Here is a 1656-nt window from a genome sequence, read left to right as displayed (position 1 = left end):
GATAAAAGGAGAGTGTAGTAGAAAGAGGGAGAGAGAAAAGGATTTATTACATTATCTGATATACATTGATGTACTTATGCTGTGTAGGAAATTTGAGCTGATTCTGACTTAAATTTTTCAAGTTATGGTCATTTTTTTAAAACGGCCAATTTTTAAAAAATACCCAAAGCTATAGCCCATGGTTTTTTCCGAAAAATAACTCCAAAATCACCCAAATTTTTTATTACATTTTCTGATACATATTAATGTCCTTATGCTGTGTAGAAAGTTTGAGCTGATTCCAACTTAAATTTCCCAAGTTATAGCCGTTTTTTAAAATGGCCAATTTTTGAAAAATTTTTATTATAATAAAAATACCCAAGACTATAAGCCTATGGTTTTTTTTTGGAAAAATGGCTCTAAAATCACCTCAAAATTTTTATTGCATTTCAATGCTCTTATGTACATATACAATTATACTGGTCATACTTCTCTTTTATCTTCAAGGTCACATTTATTTCCAGCAATTGCTAATACAATATTAGGTGGACCTAGTCTGTGTAGTTCTGCTATCCAATCCTGTAACACTGTGAATGATCCCTACATGTACAACAATGTACATAATAATGATAATAATAATAATAACAACAGCAACAACAACAATAATAATAATAATAAATAATATAACAATAAATGTAAATAATATTTCGCATTTTTTACAAAATTCATGACAGTAAAATCTGTGGTCAAAAAGTAGAAAACCACAAAAATTTCGGGCCACAAAATATTTTGCTATTTATATATATATATTTTTTATTCTATATTCTGCACGTCATTATATACTGTATAGTTATACTGTATAGCGGAAATCTTGGAGGAAATTAAATTTGGCAAATCTGGTATTTTAATAGCCATTTGCAACATGCTCAATGGCACAGGGCCACAAACTTGACAAAGTAAAATTCGTCAAAGTAAAAGTAAAAGTAAGTAAATTTAAACTTAAAAGTTTAAATTATTTTAATTATTTAGTTTTTTATTTCCAACTTTTATTAAATAAAATTCATGAAAATAAAATCTGTTACCAAAAAGTAGAAAACCACAAAAATTAAAGCCACAAAATTGATCTTTAGACAGATCCGTGAAAAAGTTTGGGACACAAAATTTTCCGCCATACAGTAATTATTATTATTATTCTTACTTCATTTGTTATATCATACACAACAATGGCTGCTGCTGCATTTCTGTAATACATTGGTAATAGCGACCGATACTAATTAGAAGAGATAAAAAAGAATAAAAATAATAAATAAAATATATTTATTGTGTGACTTACTCTCTCCTGTCCAGCTGTATCCCATATTTGAAACTTGATTGTGCTGTTGTCAACTGTTAGACTTTTCGACATAAAAGAAGCTCTGGAATACAAATACATGTAACGTCTCATAAATACAAGTACCATATAGCAGGAAATTTTAAAGGGAGTAAAATTTGGCAAATTGCTAAATTCTGGGTGATTGTCAGATTTTAATTTGGTGAATTTGTAGCCACGTGCCATTGAGCATGTGTATTATTGCTGAAAATGGCAGATTTTTATTATGGCGCATTGCTATCAAAACGCCAATTTGCCAAATTTAATTTCCTCCAAAATTTCCCACTATACAGTATTATTTTGATAAA

General features: G+C 28.7%; 1 protein-coding gene and 1 long non-coding RNA gene across 2 annotated transcripts in view; one reads left to right on the top strand and one right to left on the bottom strand.

Annotated features, from left to right (window-relative positions):
- Nucleotides 1-439: 439 nt before the first annotated feature.
- LOC100640044 (ras-related protein Rab-22A-like) overlaps nt 440-1656 on the bottom strand; it is a 5090-nt gene continuing 3873 nt past the window's right edge. Inside the window, exons 3-5 of the mRNA XM_003388613.3 lie at nt 1313-1394; nt 1178-1249; nt 440-579 (exon numbers count right to left, since the gene is read on the bottom strand). Of these exons, the coding sequence (XP_003388661.1) occupies nt 463-579; nt 1178-1249; nt 1313-1394 (271 nt within the window). The 3' untranslated portion in view covers nt 440-462. The remainder of the gene's footprint in view (nt 580-1177; nt 1250-1312; nt 1395-1656) is intronic.
- The window catches only part of LOC109584271 (uncharacterized), a 6011-nt gene continuing 5678 nt past the window's right edge, over nt 1324-1656 (top strand). Inside the window, exon 1 of the long non-coding RNA XR_002185928.1 lies at nt 1324-1411. This is a non-coding gene — a long non-coding RNA (uncharacterized LOC109584271). The remainder of the gene's footprint in view (nt 1412-1656) is intronic.

Source organism: Amphimedon queenslandica, unplaced genomic scaffold (genome assembly GCF_000090795.2).
Source record: "Amphimedon queenslandica unplaced genomic scaffold, v1.1 AMPQUscaffold_13226, whole genome shotgun sequence".
Classification (NCBI taxonomy): Eukaryota; Metazoa; Porifera; class Demospongiae; order Haplosclerida; family Niphatidae; genus Amphimedon; species Amphimedon queenslandica.
This window is presented reverse-complemented; position numbering and strand designations above follow the sequence as displayed.